General features: G+C 35.4%; 2 protein-coding genes across 3 annotated transcripts; both read right to left on the bottom strand.

The window, feature by feature from the left end:
- Nucleotides 1-266: 266 nt before the first annotated feature.
- LOC135744299 (E3 ubiquitin/ISG15 ligase TRIM25-like) lies at nucleotides 267-6,865 on the bottom strand. 2 transcript variants are annotated; one of them, XM_065262328.1, is made up of 6 exons: nucleotides 6,218-6,865; nucleotides 5,922-6,017; nucleotides 5,603-5,836; nucleotides 4,502-4,655; nucleotides 4,291-4,350; nucleotides 267-2,248 (listed from the first exon to the last, which is right to left on the bottom strand). In XM_065262328.1, exons 1-6 carry the CDS (start codon nucleotides 6,806-6,808, stop codon nucleotides 1,713-1,715), a joined length of 1,671 nt encoding a protein of 556 aa, XP_065118400.1. In that variant the 5' UTR covers nucleotides 6,809-6,865; the 3' UTR covers nucleotides 267-1,712. The 2 variants fall into 2 exon arrangements, with proteins under 2 accessions (XP_065118400.1, XP_073671020.1); XM_073814919.1 differs by lacking the exon at nucleotides 4,291-4,350.
- A 3,001-nt stretch (nucleotides 6,866-9,866) lies between these two features.
- klf6b (Kruppel like factor 6b) lies at nucleotides 9,867-15,283 on the bottom strand. Its single transcript, XM_065262294.2, has 4 exons — nucleotides 15,088-15,283; nucleotides 13,343-13,862; nucleotides 10,907-11,030; nucleotides 9,867-10,805 (listed from the first exon to the last, which is right to left on the bottom strand). The coding sequence occupies exons 1-4, from the start codon at nucleotides 15,187-15,189 to the stop codon at nucleotides 10,754-10,756; spliced, it is 798 nt and encodes a 265-aa protein (XP_065118366.1). The 5' UTR covers nucleotides 15,190-15,283; the 3' UTR covers nucleotides 9,867-10,753.
- Nucleotides 15,284-17,042: the final 1,759 nt, after the last annotated feature.

Here is a 17,042-nt window from a genome sequence, read left to right on the forward strand (position 1 = left end):
GAGCAGCACTACATTGTATCAAATGTGTTTTGTTTTGTTTAATTAAAATTTTCAGTTTTAGGGTGCAACTTAACAAAATAGAAAGAAGTACTGTATATAAAATTATGTAACTGAAATTCACTACCTGGGTGAAAAAGAAAAAAACGTAGAACACTTTTGGTATTAAAATAAAAGAAAGATGTTGAGGTCTGGAAGCTTCACCTGATGACTTGAATCTGGCCATGAAGATGATTTATTAAGATGAAACATACAGACATTTATTCAAATGCAGGGATTTATTTGAACAATAAAACACATAACAAACAAAATTCTAAAAATGTACAGTCAACTATTTAATCATAAACTTAAAGTTATAATACATTTATAATTGAAACACAGAAACTGAAGAACTGTGTTATAATATTACAGTATTTGTACTCCTCATGAACAGTAATTGTATTTATCAGTTACTCATACAGACATAAACATTGCTAAAACTAAATCAAAAAAACATTTGATTATACAAAGATTTAGCTTTTAATGTGTCAGACAGAAAAATCTTAAAGCCATTTCAAAAAAATGAAATGATTTAGACAATATATATAATAATAATAATAATTCCTTACATTTATATAGCGCTTTTCTCAGTACTCAAAGCGCTTTACATGTGAACGGGGGAATCTCCTCAACCACCACCAATGTGCAGCATCCACCTGGATGATGCGACGGCAGCCATATTGCGCCAGAAGGCCCACCACACACCATTATTAGTGGAGAGGAGATAGAGTGATATAGCCAATTACTATATGAGGGGATGTTTAGTAGGCCAATGGGTAAGTTTGGCCAGGATGCCGGGGCACACCCCTACTCTTTTTCGAAGGACATCCTCGGTTTAACGTCTCATCCAAAGGACGGTGCCATTTTTTTTGACAGTATAGTGTCCCCATCACTATACTGGGGTGTTAGGACCCACACAGACCACAGGGTGAGCACCCCCTACTGGTCTCACTAACACCTCTACCAGCAGCAACCTGGTTTTCCCAGGTGGTCTCCCATTCAAGTACTGACCAGGCTCAGCCCTGCTTAGCTTTATTTTGGCACAGAGATAGAGGACAGACCAAATTTGGAGTCTCTAACGTTATATCAAACCCCCTAGCGCCAACAACAGTCCAAACTTGCACGTTTTTTTCTTTTAACTTCTGACCCGTAAGTCGTGGAAATTCTTGTTTCTTCTGATTCCTTGGCTCATTCCGATTTGTTATTTTCCGTCAAATGTTTTGAATTGTTTGTAAAACCTACTTCTTCGAACTTGTCCTAGACCTTTTGTCTGATTTGTGTAAAAATCAATGTGTAGCATCTAGAGACACTCAAAGTTATGGAATTTGTGTGATTTGCCATTTAGTTTCCGTATACCGCGTCAACAATTTTTACGTAGAGCACAAAAGAGGGATAAGAGGCTGTATCTTCACAATCATGACCTGAGGGTGCATGCAAAGTTTTGTCACAGCGCCACCTAGTGGTCACAAGTTTGATAAACGGCTATTTTTGCCTTAATCTACTGAAAACTTAGATTTAAAATCATTTAGTTATTCTGTGCCCTTTTTGGCTTGACCCCGGTATCGCAGCTATATTTTAACATGTATCGGTTTTAATTTAGTTTTTGCCTTTGGATTGGTCAACTTATATAAATTGGTTTAGATGACACTTGTGCATACTATCTAAGCATGTATCATTTATATTGTTAGATGACAAAGTTTCACGTATGAGCTCTGATATAACCTAAACCCAGGATAGAGAGGTTTAGTGAATGTGGTGTTGACTCTGTGGATGAGGGTCATTGTGTCAGAGACGCTGTAGAAGGACAGAGATCCTGAACTGTGATTCACATAAACTCCTATTCTAGAAGAACTGAACTCTACAGGGAGATTTGTGTATATATTATTGTGATAGAATGAACATTCAGAGGGAGACCAGAACAAAGTCCAGGACTGATCATTATATCCAAATCCACACTCATGACCTCCTCCCTTCCTGCTGATGCTCTTATATGACACTGATATATACACACCAAGATTCCCACTCCATTCAACCTCCCAGTAACAGCGTCCACTCAAACTCTCACTACACAACACCTGAGGACAACCATCAAATCTGTCTGGATGATCAGGATACTGCTGAAATGTCCTAGTGCGAGTAGCTGCTCTGTTCTCCTCAGATAGACAGATACGTCTGTGTGCTGTGTTTGGATCCAGAGAGAAGAGCCTGAAATCTGAGGAAGATAAATCCATCATATTTTAATATACATTAGTTTATAATATTTGTTTGCATGTTTCTATGATGATTCATTTGTTAATTTGAGTGTAAAGGTCAGGGCCCGGTTCCCCGATAACGTTCACTCTTAGCGTGCTAAGAAGACTCAAAAAGATATATCTTACCAAAGTTGTTGATGTTCCTAAGTGTGTTCCCCGAAGTGTCTCTTAGGAAGCTTCTTAACACGCAGCCTCTAAGAACGACGTACAATGGCGATGTCCCAAGTGAAGGTGCTGAATTATTTGCGATCGATCACTCAGGGATCGATTTTCCACTTCACGCGAATGTGCATTATGTCGTTAAGAAAGACAACACGTTATATACAAATGGAACATTACTCAAATTATTCCAGTCACATTTATTTTAACATAATTTATACGTAAAATATAGACTATTAATTAAATGATCAAATTGTCAGTAATACGGGTAGACGAACCGGGTATCCCTCGCTATTTATCCACCCTCCTTATCCCGTTGTGCCACTTGTGCCGCTTCTTGACAAGGGTTTTGACTTTAAAAAAATATGTAATACACTTTTATACGAATGTTAATGTACTTAACAATCAGAATTGATTGGCAAGCAGCTGCAGTATTTCTGTTTAATGCGGTATTGCTTACCATTAATGTTTTCAATAAAAAGCAACCTAGTTAGATAGAGAATATGGTCTGAGCAGCTCCATAATGAGTTGTCTTGGAAGGCGATTTTTTTATTTAGCCACGTCAGGCAAAATGTCAAAAGGTTTAAGGGTTGACGAATAAAAAGTTGGCATGGACTAAACAGTTACGCGGCCGGTGTTGTGTGGAAGTCTGTTCCCCCTATGTTTCCCTTTAGTGTAGTGTTTTTATAGCATTTTTATGACATTATACGTTTATTCTTTATATACATTGAAAGTTTTAATGGCTACTGAGATGTATGTGTGTGCATTTATGTAATGTATCTTGACTGTTCTTGATTATAAGTCAATTATTTTTACAGTATGAATCATATTATATGTTTAATATATAATAATTATGTTTGGAAACATAACATTTTTAAAACAAACAGTACAGAAAAAAGAAAAGAAAAAGACAGGCTATATGTTAAAAGACATAAAACTGTCAAATATGAAATATTTAATAAATTGTATAATAGAATACATGATATTATTGCTTTTTAGTGTAACCAATTGAAATCTTTAATCTTTCTAAATAAATTATAAATGTAAGGTGATGAAAACGCAATAAACATATAGGGAACAGACTTCAATGAGGAACAAACACCGGCGCCGTCTTTGATTCATTAGTTCTGATACCAAATAAAGTCAACTGCATAAATAGTCCTGTATCCATTGCAAACATATTTTATTATAAGTCTTAAAAATGTCCATAACATAAAATCATTGTAAGCATACCATAGTTTGACTTGTACTGCGCTGCGCTGATTTCTAAAGACTGCGGCGATAGCGTTTTGCCCTCAAACAACGGTAAGAGAAAGCTTACGAATGGTCCAGACCAACCTTACGAAAGTGTGACTTACAGAAGATATACTTAGCGTACGAACGTTTTGGGAACCGTGCCATAGAGTTAAGAGAGAGGTTAAGGAATAGGTTAAGAACTACTTAGCGATAAGAACGTTTTGGGGAACCGGGCCCAGGTTAGTATCTATACACTGATCATTTAAAGAGATGAAGTGAATAACATTGATTATATTATTACAGTCAGATATATTAGACAACAAGTCAACAGTCAGTTCTTCAGTTTCATCTGTTAGAAGAAGAAAAGATCTGAACGACTCTGACAAGAGGAAAATAGTGATGATAGATGTGTTATAAAAAGGGACAAATTCAGCACTTAAATTTAACCCATAAAATGTTTATATTTGACCCAGCATATTAAGCAGGTTAGGTTCGTCTCTTTTAAACCCAGAATGTTTTAGAGTGTATTATCAGATAATGTGTTCTAGTGTATTATATGATCTCAATGTAATGAATGAGAAAAAAATAATAATAAAATGTGTCTTACACTGCAGGAACTCCTCTCTGATCTTAGGTTCATTGGTGGGAATAACTACAGTGAATGAAACTAAAGAAAATAAAGTGACATCATCAGATTAAATCTCATATAAAATCATCATCATTTTAATCTGCTCTGTATTTCTTCTGTTATATTTGATGTTACTGTAAGACTCATTTCTGAGAGTAAATCACAGTCTTAGTTCCAGATGTTTCTTTACCTTTCTCAGATATCTTATCAATCTCTTCTTTACAGAAATCCTCCATCTTTTCTTTCAGTTTAGTGACAGATTTCATCACATCATCAAAAGAGAGAAGAGAAGAGACAGTGATGTTGTCTGAAGATCCAGGAGATGAAGAGAGAGACTGAAAACTCTACATGAACACAACACAATGACAAAAACATCAAACCTACAATACACAACAATCAGATTTGTGTTGATTTATTTTATTTTAGTGGACCATTCAGAAAATATCATTTAACAGCAATGTGATTTGATAAATCTCAGGTATGTTTTAAATCAAGTAGTAACTGAGTTGCAGGAAAACTACACATGAAATGTGTCAATGATTTCAAAGCCAACAGTATAAAAAAAACTACATAAACTCATGGTTTTACAGCAGTCCATAGTGTTTATATTTATTTCTTGTAGGTGCTCAGTGCAGTGCTGAAGGATATTGATAAAACATTTACAAAGTTTAGTGTTTTTTGGTCATCTATATATGTGAATATGATATTTACTTGAAAGTGGACATTCACAAGACTTTTTTAACATGTAAACTAAATCTTTGGTGTCTCCAGAGTACATATGTAAAGTTGTAGCTCAAAATCTCATATAGATAATTTATTATAACAAGTAAAAGTTTCCACTTTGTAGATGTGAGCAAAAATGCAAATGAGCTGATATCTGCACTAAATGGCAGTGCCGTGGTTGGATAGTACAGATTAAGGGGTGGTATTATTATAATACACAAGGGGAGCCAAATTTCAATGACCTAATTTTTCAAGTTTCATATTTGCAGAAAATAGTTTACCAAAACTAAGTTACTGGGTTGTTATTTTTTACATTTTCTAGGTTGATAGAAGCAATGGGGACCCAATTATAGCACTTAAACATGGAAAAAGTCAGATTTTCAAGATATGACCCCTTTAAAAAAGAATAACTTTAATGTCTAACCAGAATAACCAGTACAAATACAATCAAAGTCAAATCAATATTTTTATTATGACCTGATTTTACATGAATAAAACTCAATCCTATCTGATTAAAGTCAAGATGTATTTCTTGTAATGTATGTTGTAGTGTACAGTGTTGAGTTACCTGAAGGAAACTGATGTGATCTTTTGTTTGTGAAAGTTTCTCCATCTCATCATTTCTCCTCCTCAGATCATCAATCTCCTGCTTCAGTTTCTTCAAGAGATCTTCAGCTCGACTCACTGCAGTCTTTTCCTGATCTCTGATCAGTTGTATCACCTCAGATCGTCTTCTCTCAATGGATCGGATCAGTTGAGTAAAGATCCTCTCAGTGTCGTCCACTGCTGTCTGTGCAGAGATCTGTTAACAAACATTAAAATCAGACTGAAACTCAATCTCAAACACTTCTTCCAGTATTTATGTTTCTCTATTCATCAAAACTCACCGTGTGAATCTTCACAGCCTCTCTTAGATCCTGAAGCTTCTTCTCTTTCTCCTGGATTCTCTGATGGAGTTTTCTCTGCTTGTCCTCCAGTAATCTCTGTTCAACAGATTCATAACAGATAACTCAACTGGTCAGGTAAGGTTTGAGTGAGTAATCTTCTAAACTAATTTATTGTTTTACAGTCAAGCTGTCTTTTCTTCTGCTCTTGTGCGCCCTCGTGTGGCCGCGCGGCACTAAGCAGCCGCTTCACTTATGCTTTATATTTATATTTCATATATTTGTTCATTCGTTCATACCTGTTTCTCAGTTCTCTCTGCTGCAGCTGATACAGTGTCGTGATTTTTATGTTCATCCATCGCACACAGATAACAAATACATCTCTGATCAGTGCGACAGTAAACCTCGATGAGTTTGTCATGTTGAGAGCAGATCATCTCCTGAAGTCTTCTAGTGGCATCAGTTAATTTGTGCCGCTTACTGGGGTGAAAATCTTCATGTCTTTCAAAGTGAGTTTGACAGTAAGATTCAAGACACACCAGACAGGACTTGACAGCTTTGTATTTTCTCTCAGTACAGACGTCACACTCCACATCTTCAGGTCCAGCAGAACTGAGAGCAGATCGATCAGTCTGAAGTTTTGTCTTCTTCAGCATCTCCACCATCTGAGCAAACACCACATTTTTATATAAATCAGGTCTTGTATTGAAGGTCTGTCTGCACTGAGGGCAGCTGTAGTTTCTCTTCTGATCATCTTGATTCCAGCAGTTTGTAATACAGCTCATACAGTAACTGTGTCCACAGGGAATGGTCACTGGATCCTTCAGTAAATCCAGACAAATTGAACAGATGAACTGATCCTGAGACACTGAAAGAGTCGCTTCCGCCATATTAACAGACTGCACAAATACCTGTACAGTCGCGCTTAACAACTGACAAACACGAAAGTTTCGGTTTCTCGGGAATCGACATCAATACGTCATCGCGCACGGCTTCACGCAATTTTTTATGCTAGGCACGTGACAGGAGACACTTTAGTATGCTGCAACATCCCAAGCACTAGCAGTTTTACCCTAAAGTCAGTGGCATGGCATTCCTCACAGAAGCCACTGGCTCTATCACCACAGAAAACCCTGCTGAAAAAACTATAAAACCATTACAGAAAATGTTATTGGTTTTATTGGGAATTTTATTGGTTCTAATGGAATATGGCCCAAAAAACGTGTATTGGTCTTTGTTGGTCTCTAATGGTAGGCTATATATTGGCTCTATGTATTGGTTCTAATGGAATATGGCCCAAAACACAGTGTAGTGGTTTTAATGGTAAAAGCTAATGGTTCCTATTGGTATTTTAATGGAAACCATTAGAATTTTCTGTAATGGTTTTATTGTTTTGTTCAGCAGGGAAGAGCCACTAAACAGTAGCATGAGCCGCTGGAAACCACGTGGCAATAGCTTCTGTGCGTAAGATGGCATACCACCATGGCCGTACCCACCATTGAGGTCCCCCCTGCTGAATAAAACAGCATCAAACCAGCATAGACCAGCATGGGAATTATGCCTGTCTAACTGGTTTAGCTGGTGGTCACCAGCATACCAGCACCAAACACAACGTGTGCTGGTCTTGCTGGTATGACCAGCATGGGATGCTGGTGCTAATGCTGGTTTAGCTGGTGCTAATGCTGGTTTGGTGCTGGTTAGCTGGTGCTAATATTGGTGCTGATTTAGCTGGTGTTTAATGGCAAACCAGCACTAAAACACAACATATGCTGGTCTTGCTGGTATGCTTTGTTTTTCAGCAGGGCCCGAGGTCCGGACCTCGGTAATTTTCAGTTCTTATTTGACGTAAAGAGTAACTAAACATTTTTAGTTAACAATCTGTAAGAATGGGGCTTTATTAGTGCTGTTCATTGGTTTGAGGAACTTTTTGACGTGGGTAAACTGGGTATAAAGTGTTTCAATGCTACTTATTGCAGGGACTCCTGCAGAGTTTAGCTCCAATCATAATTAAACACACCTGAAGCAGCCCTAAATCCAGCAAAGCCAGCATAAGCTGGTAGCTGGTTTAAGGTGGCAGTAGCTGGTCTAAGCTGGTCCTCCCAGTGTGTCAGCTGGTCTTTAAGCATGAACATCTAAGTCCAGCTATGCCAGCTTAAAAAGTGACCAAAACACAGCTAGACCAGCTTGCTACACCAGCATTACCAGCTAAAACCAAGCTGGGAGACCAGCTAAAACCAGCTCACCAGCTTATGCTGGTCTTAGCTGGGTTTTTAGTAGGGAGCCAATTATGGTCTTACTAGGGATAGCCTACTAGAAACTTTTAGGCAGGTGTGCTGAGACAAGTTGGAGCTAAACTCTGTAGGAAAATGGCCCTCCAAGACCGAAGTTGCCCATGCCTGATTTATGGTGTAAAAACGTCTGAGTGCTGCCCTCTTCAGGTTGAACGGGGGCTACTGCAGTTGAATTTTCCTATTGGATATTGCAGTACCGTGTGACGTAAGCAAGTACGACACGACGTAAGCAGGTTCAAACTCACCAGCCCCTTGTTACGATCTCACCACACGCTTGTTCGTGATCTCTATCTCAAAGCATGGCCAACAGCCAATTACAGTGTCCGCAACACATGCTTTGGGCTTCCATAAATGCAATTACCTGATATAAGGGGATCTGAATGGCTGGGGCATGCGTTGACGCTTGAAAAGTTGAGAAATGTTCAACTTCTGCAGCGAGAAACGGCAGTGACGTGGTCCACAATTCAGTTTGGCAACACATGATGTCACCCATTGAAAGTGAATGGGAAGTGTCACCGCGTATGCCCCTTGTGAACGCCCCGTGTGAACGTACCGTGAATTTACTGTTACTTCATTTTTCTATTAATTATCTTTTCTCTTTCTCTGCATTAATGTTGTGGTTGGCTAGTGAAGATTAAGGGACGGTATTATTGTATAATTTTTCATAATATGACCTCTTTAACCGATTTCAATTATGATCTACTTTCATTACAATAACGATTTGTCTCCAGTAACTGATAATAATCTTGATTCTTGGACATGAAAAAATCATTATCATAAAGAATTACCATAAGCTCACACGTGTCATGGAAAAGTTTCACTTATTATTATTTTAATGTGAAATGAAATAAAGTCGTCTTGTAGAATTTTTGCTTTTTTTGTTGTTTAACTATAACATTACACCCAACTATAACAACGCATATGAGTGTAAATTCCCTGTATTTTTGTCCAATTTGTGTCTTTGTTCATTGGTTAAACACAATGCGCCTGTTGATCTTTGTTTTAGCTGTATCAGAATAACACTTTAAAGGGGCCATGGCATGAAAATCTGACTTTTTTTCATGTTTAAGTGCTAGAATTGGGTCCCCAGTGCTTTTCTCAACCTAGAAAATGTGAAAAAGATCAACCCAGTAACGTAGTTTTAGTAAACCTGCAAACACGTGAAAAATTAGGTCATTGTAATTTGGCTCTCCTAATGATGTCATAAGGAGCTCTTATTATAATAATACCACCCCTTAATCTGCACTATCCAACCATGGCACTGCCATTAAGTGCAGAGAGAAAAAGAGTAAATAATTGACAGCACAATTGAGTTTCAGTTGCAACAAACCACCATCATTGCGATCGGTGTTTGACTTTAAGCAGCTCATTTGCATGTTAAAGGACACACAAAATGCACAATTTTGCTCACAACTTAAAAGTATCAATTTTAACATGTTATAATAAATTATCTGTGGGGTTTTATGAGCTAAAACTTCACATGTGTACTCTAGGGACACCAAAGATTTAGTTTACATCTTAAAAAAGTCTTGCGGCATGGCCCCTTTAATATCTGAGACAGGAGATCTGCAGTGTAAACCTGAAGTATAATCTATGATTTTATTAAGAAACCACAAACCAGTGTTTCAAGTTTTATAAAAAGCATTATATTTAAATCTATACTTAAAAAAATAACACTGCTATATATATATATTTCTGAATAGTATATCTTTTTAAACAAATGAAAACAACAGAGAACAGTAACAAAATCTTTGTTAAAAACATTGATTCATCACAGGACTGATACCTGTATGAGATTTATAAGGCATTCAAGACAAATTCAGTTCTTTTAAAACATCTCTTTTTCAGAAACAAAATGTTTGTCCTGGTTACTTCTTTACTTTAAAAAAATCTTTATACACAAATAACATCTCTTAAAAAAATATAATGAACAACCTTATCTTCTCTTTCAGAAAGTTTGTTCCTAATACAACTTTAAAGTGACAAAATAGATTTTTTTTTGGATTAAAACTACATTTTTAAGGCACCAACGTGCATTCAACAGCTAATAAAAACATAAAATCCCAAACAAAAACTGTTGTTTTAGTGGTTAATAAAGCTTTCATAAGCAGCAATATCAGCATATATATAATATGACAATAATGTATTCTTATAACCACACATGCACACAAAGAAATATTTTGTCTGTATAAGGTAGAAGTTTCATTAGGTCATTAAAACATTAAAACAAAACATCTATTTGTCCTATTGTTTATTAACTTAAATTTTTTTATGTCATTTTATACAGACTTTATAGCATGGAAGCTCTTGCATGGTTTTTAAAATGCAGTTTTTTTGCAGCTTTGAAGCGTTGGAACTTGATTTTGATGAATGATTGAAATGAATGCATTGTTTTGGTGATTTAATGAGTCTGTACCCAAAATCTATGGCAATGATAACTGTCCACACACTTGCCACTTGACATTTTTTAAATTGTTGTTCAAATGTTGCGTTTTCCAATTTAAAATATATAATAGATTTTTCCTTTTGTTCTCTGAATCTTGTTCAGATGTGTCGTTTCATGTGCAGGGCGAGATGATCAGAACGAGAGAAACATCTGCAAAATCAAAAACATATATGTACAAGAATTGATTACTGTATGTACAGGACAACATCTTAATTAAACAATTCAGTTTGTTCACATGCTGTAATGTTCACCTGTCACAGTGGCTGCATTTGAAGGGTTTTGCCCCTGTGTGTTTTCTGAAGTGTCTCGTCAGTTCATCGCTTCGAGCAAAGCTCCACTCGCAGCCGTCCCATGAACACCTGTACGGCTTCTCACCTGCAGACAACATTACACTCATCATTCACTGCGGCAGATCTCAATTTAACATCATTGAAGTACAAATCTGACCTAGTTTTGTAAATGGTCCATTTACCATTTTGTCTTTTGTCTGTTTAGGAAAAATTTCAAAAAGATATTATTTGATGCAGTTGACTTAATATTTGTGTTAAAATATAGCAAAGAATTGTTATATTGATTCTTCAGATTCACATTTTCTTTAACATAATTGTCAAATAAGACATCATATTTGATATTAACTGAATGCTCTCGGCATGTACTATACTATACGTATATCAAATATTTTAGCTTCAAATCTGCTTAATCCCGGCCTCCCTATACAACAATGGCCAAAAATATGTTTTAAATATATGCTAAATACATTTTGTAGAATGTGAAGCCTAATTTAATATATTTTTGAATTTGAAAATATATTTACTTTTAATCTTCATATTTCAAAATGTTTTTTAAGGGTGAGAAATACATTTCTAATTTTAAAATCCATATCGCAATGTATTCTTGGCCAAAATATATTATTTAAATATATATGCTAAATACAAGTTAATTTTATTAAGTATATTTTTAAGTTGAAAATTAACCTATTCAAATGTTATTTTTAAAAGTTTGGTAAAAGAAAACGTTTTTTTTCCAATGCGACGTGAATATATTTCCTTAGTTTAAAATATATTGAGGGCTAAATGTATATTTAAATGCTTTTTATTTATTTTTTAAAAATATACAATAAATGGCCATTAAAATAAACTGGTGAAAAATATATTTTTATAAACATTGTCAGCAAATATATTCTTCGGTCAGTTTTTTATGTATATTTTGAAATATATTTAAAAAAATATATTTTTTGTCGTATGGGTCAGGCTATTCCAAAATATCTGTTTGTTGGCAGAATCCACTTAACGGCACATTGATTTTTAACTCTTTTAACATTTAACTCTTTCCTCACCATTGACAAGTTATCTCGTTGATTAAGAGAAAACATTTCCCTGCCAATGACGCTTTCCTGAGGAGTTTTTACGGTAATCTGTAATTTCGCTATTATACAGTATATAATAATAATTATAAAAAACTGAAGCAAAAACTAATTTTTAAACATTTTAAACTTTGTGTATGTTTTAATAATCATTCTGAATCTGATCTCTAACAAAATTCCTTTACAAAAATGCAATTATTTTAGCTTTTGCTCAAAATTTGGTATTTTTGAAGAAACCTACCCATATTCAAGAGGTTATAAAAGGGGAACAAATGAAGATAGGATGAAACTTTTTTCCCATTTTGCAGAGGGTCTGTTCTTTCATTTCATATATTTGTATGTTTAATTATATATTTATAAAATAAAATGTTCCCGGACGGCATTTTGTAGAACTTTTTTGAAACTCACAAAAAATCCTGGCAGGTAACTTTTAAAAAAAAAAGTTTGGCGGGGAATGAGTTAAACTTGGGTCCTGTGTGAGTACTTGGAACTGAATACAACTTGAATATGGCAGCCACATGGATCACAGCGCCCCCTAAATGTGTGCTTTAGTTTCTTCATTTTTACATTTTGCATTTTTATTATTTGCAATATTTCTGTATCCACTTTTTTCATTCAGAAGTGGGGGTTTTACCCAAAATGTTTGCATGCACTTGGAGGGTTTTGCAGCTAAAGACAGTCAAGTTATTTAAAGGAACAGTATGTAGGATTGTGACCAAAACTGGTATTGCAATAACAAAACTTGTGGCAAAAACTGGTACTGCAATCACACAACTGGTGGGCAATACACAACATGACAACATAAACATCAGTTGAGGGCTGCAACTCCACTTTTTAAATGACAATATCCTGGCCAGACCACTGTTGTCAGTGATATAATTATTTGTAATGAAAATTATTTCTTAATGTCTACTGACATATCAGGGCCATTTTATGATTAATTGATATACATCTTGTACATACTGTTCCTTTAAATACCAGTGAAATGACTAAAGTGACATATATGAAAATAACCTTTACATTGCCATTAAAGTAAAATTACTGAACCTAAACATAAGAGCCTGATAAAAATGCTCTGAAATGTTATGAAACTACTATAGGAAGAGAAAATGCTTCACTTCTGCCAGTACTTATAGTCTGTTAACCTTACTGAAGGTTATAGGAGCGGTTTAAAAAGTGCTTTCTAGGGGGTGATATTCAACACTGGCTATTTGTTTATTAACTTCAACCACCGTTCATATGGAAGAAGTTTTGTTCCCCAAGGCTGAGTAAACTGTTGTGGCAACAGTTAGTCAAAATACAGGCGTATACACAAACTACTTACCGGTGTGTGTGCGCTGATGTGCTTTCAGATGGGAGCTCTTGGTGTACATCTTGCTGCAACCATTAAAGTAACAGCGATGAGTTCTCCTTCGTTCTTCAGGTGACCTCTCACCTTTGACCTCCTCTTCCTCTCTCATCCTCTCCGCATCTTCTTGCAGCTCTGCCACATGTCTCTCTATAACAGAGACTGATGCTCGGTCAGTGATCTGCTTAACAGACAGAGGAGAGCAGGGCGGTGTTGGGGGCGTGCGAGTGACCGCCTGTTCATGCTCAGATGCGCTGGGGTCCAGTGTGTATGTTACTGTATGAACACCAGCAGATGGAAAGATCTGGCAGCTATCTTCAGGTTTCGGGTGAGGCGGTGGGTCGATGACGTCTCTCTGTGTTGATTCGTTCCCTCCAGTTGTCTCACAGCATCGCAGAAACTGATTCCAGAAATCGTCAGACTCACACACTGATCTCAGATCTTCTGCGGAGACGTAGGGCTCGTTCTGCAGATAACGTTCAAGCTCAAAACATGTCTGAGAGAGAAACCAGAGACACAAACAGCAACCAGAAAAAATGACTCACTTCATAACAGGCATGTTAAAAGTTTTTAACAAAATTTCATAAAAAGTGTTATGAATCTGAATGACACAAAGCACTGCAAACATCCTAACCAAACAGAGGAAGATCATTTCTCTATGATTTTTCACACTTTTTTATATACATACATTTGATTCTTTTATTTCAGTATATTATAATAAATAGAGTGCATGGGATATTTTTGTAGGTCAACCACAGACGATAGCGGGACACACAAAAAACCCATTCATTTTTCCCATAGACTTTTGGATTATTGCAAAAAAAGAGCTCTGTGTTGAACAAAAGTTTATGACACATGTTTTATGCAAGAAGATAATCTGAACACAACTTTTATGATTTTTGAAGTCAATTTTTTTTATTATTTTTAGTAAACACATTTAGACTTCTAGAATCATAAAAGCTCTACACTGTAAAAAGATTAATCGCGATTAATCGGATACAAAATAAAAGTTCGTTTTCGCATAATATTTGTGTGTGTCCTGTGTGTAATTGTTTTGTGTATATATAAATACACACACATGCATGTATAAATATATATATATATATATATATATATATATATAGATTTTTATATATTTTATATTTTATGTAAATTTAAAAAAACATATATACATAAATGTATGTGTGTATTTATATAGTAATTACACACAATACACACACAAATATATAATGCAAACACAATTTTTTTATTTTAAATAAACTTTTATTTTGTATGTGATTAATCGCGATTAATATTAAATTTGCACAGGTCAGTTAATCTCTCTCTCTCTTATATATATATATATATATATATATATACACGAGAGAGAGAGAGAGAGAGAGAGAGAGAGAGAGAGAGAGAGAGAGAGAGAGAGAGAGATCATAACAGACCTGTGCAAATACAATAGCCTTATACAATAAAAATGTTTTAATGTTAAAAAATTTTTTTTTTTGCTTTATTGTATTCTAAACATGGCTATGTGACGTGTGTATTTATATATACATAATAATTAAACACAATACACACAATATATGAGAGAGAGAAAGAGAATAAAAGACCTGTGCAAACAAAATTAAACTTATACAATGAAATGTTATAATGTTAAAAAAAATGGATATGTTTGCTTTATTGTATGTTAAATTTTGTGTAGAAAATGAAGTAATAAAGGCTCTTTACAGTACCTGCTGCCAGTACTCTTCTAAAGATGGTAATGCTGACAGGTATCCCGTATCAAGGACGCTCTGCAGCTCCTGAAAAATACTGCACATAGGAATAACATCCATAATCCACCCACCTACGATCAAGAATGATTGATCGCACAGACAGAGCACAAACAAACAAACTTCCCATTTCAAAACACGCGAAACTACTTCACTGACATTCAGTGAACGCCCACATCCTCAACTCAGCTCCACCCCATGGGGGTTTGCCGTTTTGTGAGTCTTGTTGCAAAGAGTCTTTAAGGAAAGTCATCGCACTTGGTGGCCATGTTTGCATTTCAGTCATACATGATCAACTTGAAATGATTGAGGCAGACTGATCTTTAAAATCGCTGGCTGTGATTGCAATACATCAGCATAATGCCGACCAATTAATTTTGACCATAGATTTAGTGTTTTATGCTCAAATTTAACTAATAACACGTTTTCTCCAGGTTGCGCATGTTACTGCGCATGCTCAAAGACTAGAGCGGAAGCATTGAGCTGTAGAAACACTGCGGTGTCTTGTTAAGATATAAAGTCTTTGGTTTGTTTTGCTTCTCTGTGATGATTGGTGCGTTGAAGTTCGCGCTATTTCTGGGGCGGTATATAACGTTTGCCCATTCGTATATTTGCGGAAGTGTTTGTGGTACTTCCACGTATTTCAAATCGAGAAGGACAAGATGTGCGAAAGCACCACAAATAGTTAGCGTGCGGTTTAAATAGACATATGTTGCACGCTACTCAGCAAACCTCTCTATTTCAATTCAAAGGAACTTTATTGGCATGATTGTGTCACTTATTGCCATAGCATTATGCATAAAACAAACATACAATAACAGTAACAAACATTAAGGTGGAATTAATCGAATGTGCTGGGTGATGGATGGAGTACTACTGCAAATAAAGTACTTTACTTCTTATCATTTTACAAAAATTTTATTTTACTTTTCTAAATCTCTCTCTCTCTCTCTCTCTCTCTCTCTCTCTCTCTCTCTCAATAAATAAATAAATAAATGTAAGTGTGCTTTATTGGTATGATGACAATAGTAAGTTACAGAAATAAAAAAATAAGAACCAAAACCTAAACAATGTTTAATTACTGAACAGTGAAGTAATAAGTATCTCGATATAATGAAGACTTTAAGTCAGGTCAAAATGTTACCCTGGACCAGAAAACTTATTTTTATAAATAAGCTTTCCCTTGATGTATGTTAGGATAGGACAATATTTGAGCGAGGTTTAAGTATTAGAAAATCTGGGATCTGAGAAGTGGCGGCTGGTGAATTTTTTTTGGAGGGGTGCACAAACAAACTTTATATCAAACTTTTACTCTGGTAAGGCAGGACTGTTAATAGCCATTGATGATGTATTATTATCTGAGGGTGCAAATTTTTTTTTTTTGAAAATTACCTTTAAAGTTATCCAAATGAAGTCCTCACAAAAATAAAGGTTTGATATATTTACGGTAGGAAATGTACAAAATATCTTCGTGGAACATGATATTTTTGGCATAAAAGAAAAAAAATCGATAATTTTGACCCATGCAATGTACTTTTTTCTTTTTTTTTCTTTCAAATATAACCTTCTTGTGAGACTTAAGACTCATGATATTTGTGTGTTTTGTTGTCTGGCTCATATTTTAGCATTTGCACACATAGTATGTGAGAATAATATACTATGTGAAAATCAATACACAAAATCAGTAAGCTATGTCCAAATTAAGCTCAATATTCATAAAGAGATATGTAAAAAAGAACAATATTTTTTGTATGCATCAGCTAAACACTTTTATCCCATAAGGCCACGTGAGCTGAGAAGCTGCAAAATTCAAAAACAACATTGGGCAGCTCTTTTAAGTTTAGATGATACACACTCACCTAAAGGATTATTAGGAACACCATACTAATACTGTGTTTGACCCCCTTTCACCTTTA

This window comes from Paramisgurnus dabryanus, chromosome 6 (genome assembly GCF_030506205.2).
Source record: "Paramisgurnus dabryanus chromosome 6, PD_genome_1.1, whole genome shotgun sequence".
Taxonomy (NCBI): domain Eukaryota; kingdom Metazoa; phylum Chordata; class Actinopteri; order Cypriniformes; family Cobitidae; genus Paramisgurnus; species Paramisgurnus dabryanus.